At 33.6% G+C, this 2077-nt stretch overlaps 1 protein-coding gene across 1 annotated transcript; it reads left to right on the top strand.

Moving 5' to 3' along the window:
* The first annotated feature begins 507 nt into the window (after positions 1–507).
* On the top strand, positions 508–1575 carry LOC127100479 (uncharacterized). The gene is made up of 2 exons (XM_051037693.1): positions 508–543; positions 829–1575. The coding sequence occupies exons 1-2, from the start codon at positions 508–510 to the stop codon at positions 1573–1575; spliced, it is 783 nt and encodes a 260-aa protein (XP_050893650.1).
* Positions 1576–2077: the final 502 nt, after the last annotated feature.

Here is a 2077-nt window from a genome sequence, read left to right as displayed (position 1 = left end):
TTTTTTTCCTAATCTCTCTCGGATCCTAATTAAACTTTATAATAATAAGAAGAAGAATATGAAAAGAATGTGAAAGTTTAGGTGTGATTTTAAGGAAAAGTGGGAACGATAACGAGAATGTGAGATTTGAGGGGAGAGGGAAATGATGAAGGTGGAGTACTGAGGGTGGCTACTACACTGTAAGTAGCAAATGGTTCATATTCGACATAATGAAGAATTATATTTCTCACCCTCTACTTGACACAAATTATTTTTTTGTTGTGGTCTCTCTCTTCATTGTTTCACAAAATCAAAACTTTAATTTTGTTTAATCAAATCAACTAGTAGGAGTACATGAAAATAAAAGGGTTTTATTGAAAAAAATGGTGTAGTAATTCTTACTTGAATTTGTGACTTTTGATTTCACAAATAGCACTACTTGAAAGCTGTAAAATGATTTACAGGTTTAAGATGAGTAACATGAAATTCTTTTAGGTTCATGATATGATTAAAGGAAAAATTCTTTATATGTGTACAACAAGTGTGTATGGATATTCTAAAAGTGTAAGTGATTCACGTTTAATATGTTTTGTGGGAGATTGTTAATGAGTGTGATATATTTAACAATATATAACAAATAAATTTTGAAAATAAAATCATCAGAGAATCATCATTTGGTTTAGGAAAACAAAATTAAAATAAAATAAAAGAAAAGAAAATAAAGAAAATATTAAATAATTTGGACCCTTGAAAAAGTTTGAGACTCTGTTTGAAATTCTCTCTAATTCGTCTCTAATTCATGTGCCCTAAAGATTATGAGAAAATAATGTTATTTATAAGATAAATTAGGTCACTACAAATGGAAAGGAATTAACTGTGACAAAGACTGATAATGTTCCTATTGGCCAAAGACTGGCTCCTGGTATAACTAAAAGGTTGAAGAGCAAAAAAGGTCAAGCTATTGAATCCTCCAGCACACCCTCCAAAAATGTCAGGAAAATAGCTAGTGTTGGTCCCACAAAAATATGGAGCAAGGTGGTTACTCCTGTGTCTAAGAATAAATCCCTGAAAAGGAAGGAAGATCCTTCTGAGTCTAGTGAATCTGACCATGATGTCAAACACAATGTTCAAGACATCATTTCTACTTCCAGAAAGCAAGCCTCTGAGAATAAGATACCAACTAATATCTCTGAAGTTCCAATTTATAAGATTTCATTTCACTTTGTGGAGAATGTTGAAAAATGGAAATTTGTTTATCAAAGAAGATTAGCACTGGAAAGGGAATTGGGGAAATATGCTTTTGAATGTAAAGAGGTGATGTGCCTTATTGAAAAGGCTGGATTAATGAAAACGGTAATTGGTTTTGGCAAGTGCTATGAGATGCTTGTCAAAGAATTTATTGTGAACATCTCTAATGAATGCGATAACAAGAGGAGAAAGGAGTTTAGAAAAGTGTATGTCAGAGGAAGATATGTGGATTTTTCTCCTGAAACAATCAACCGGTTCTTGGGAAGAAATGAAGAAGAACAAGCTGAAATTGAAGTCTCTAACAATGTCATGTGCAAACATATTATTGCTAAGCAAGTGAAGGAATAGCCAAGGAAAGGGAAATTGTCTGTTAGTGCCTTGAATGTCAAGTATGTTGTTCTCCACAGAATTGGAGCTGCTAATCAGGTTCCAACCAATCACATTTCCAATATGGCTATAGGACTAGGTAAGTTTATCTATATTTTTGGGACCAAGTTAAATTTTGATTTTGGATCCTATGTTTTTCTTCAAACTATGAAGCATGCTGCTTCTTATGCTGTGAAAATGCAAATAGCTTTTCCATTCTTGATCTATGGAGTTATCCTGAGTCAACACCCTGGTATACTAATCATCTCTGACAGTACATGCAAAAGGGACCCTCCTCTCTCATTGCATTATAGGTTGTTCACTGGGAAACATGTCCCAGACATTGTCATGACATCTGATCAGACACCTTTCAGGCCTACTAATAGAACAAGCATCCTTCCTGAGCAAAAGGATACCTGCCAGACCTTGGATGAAATTATAAAAAGTTGTACTGAAAGGAAAAGCAAGATTGAAATATTGATAA

The sequence above is a fragment of the Lathyrus oleraceus genome, chromosome 1, assembly GCF_024323335.1.
Source record: "Lathyrus oleraceus cultivar Zhongwan6 chromosome 1, CAAS_Psat_ZW6_1.0, whole genome shotgun sequence".
Taxonomy (NCBI): Eukaryota; Viridiplantae; Streptophyta; class Magnoliopsida; order Fabales; family Fabaceae; genus Lathyrus; species Lathyrus oleraceus.
Note: the sequence above shows the minus strand (reverse complement) of the source record. Positions and strands in the feature narration are given on the sequence as shown.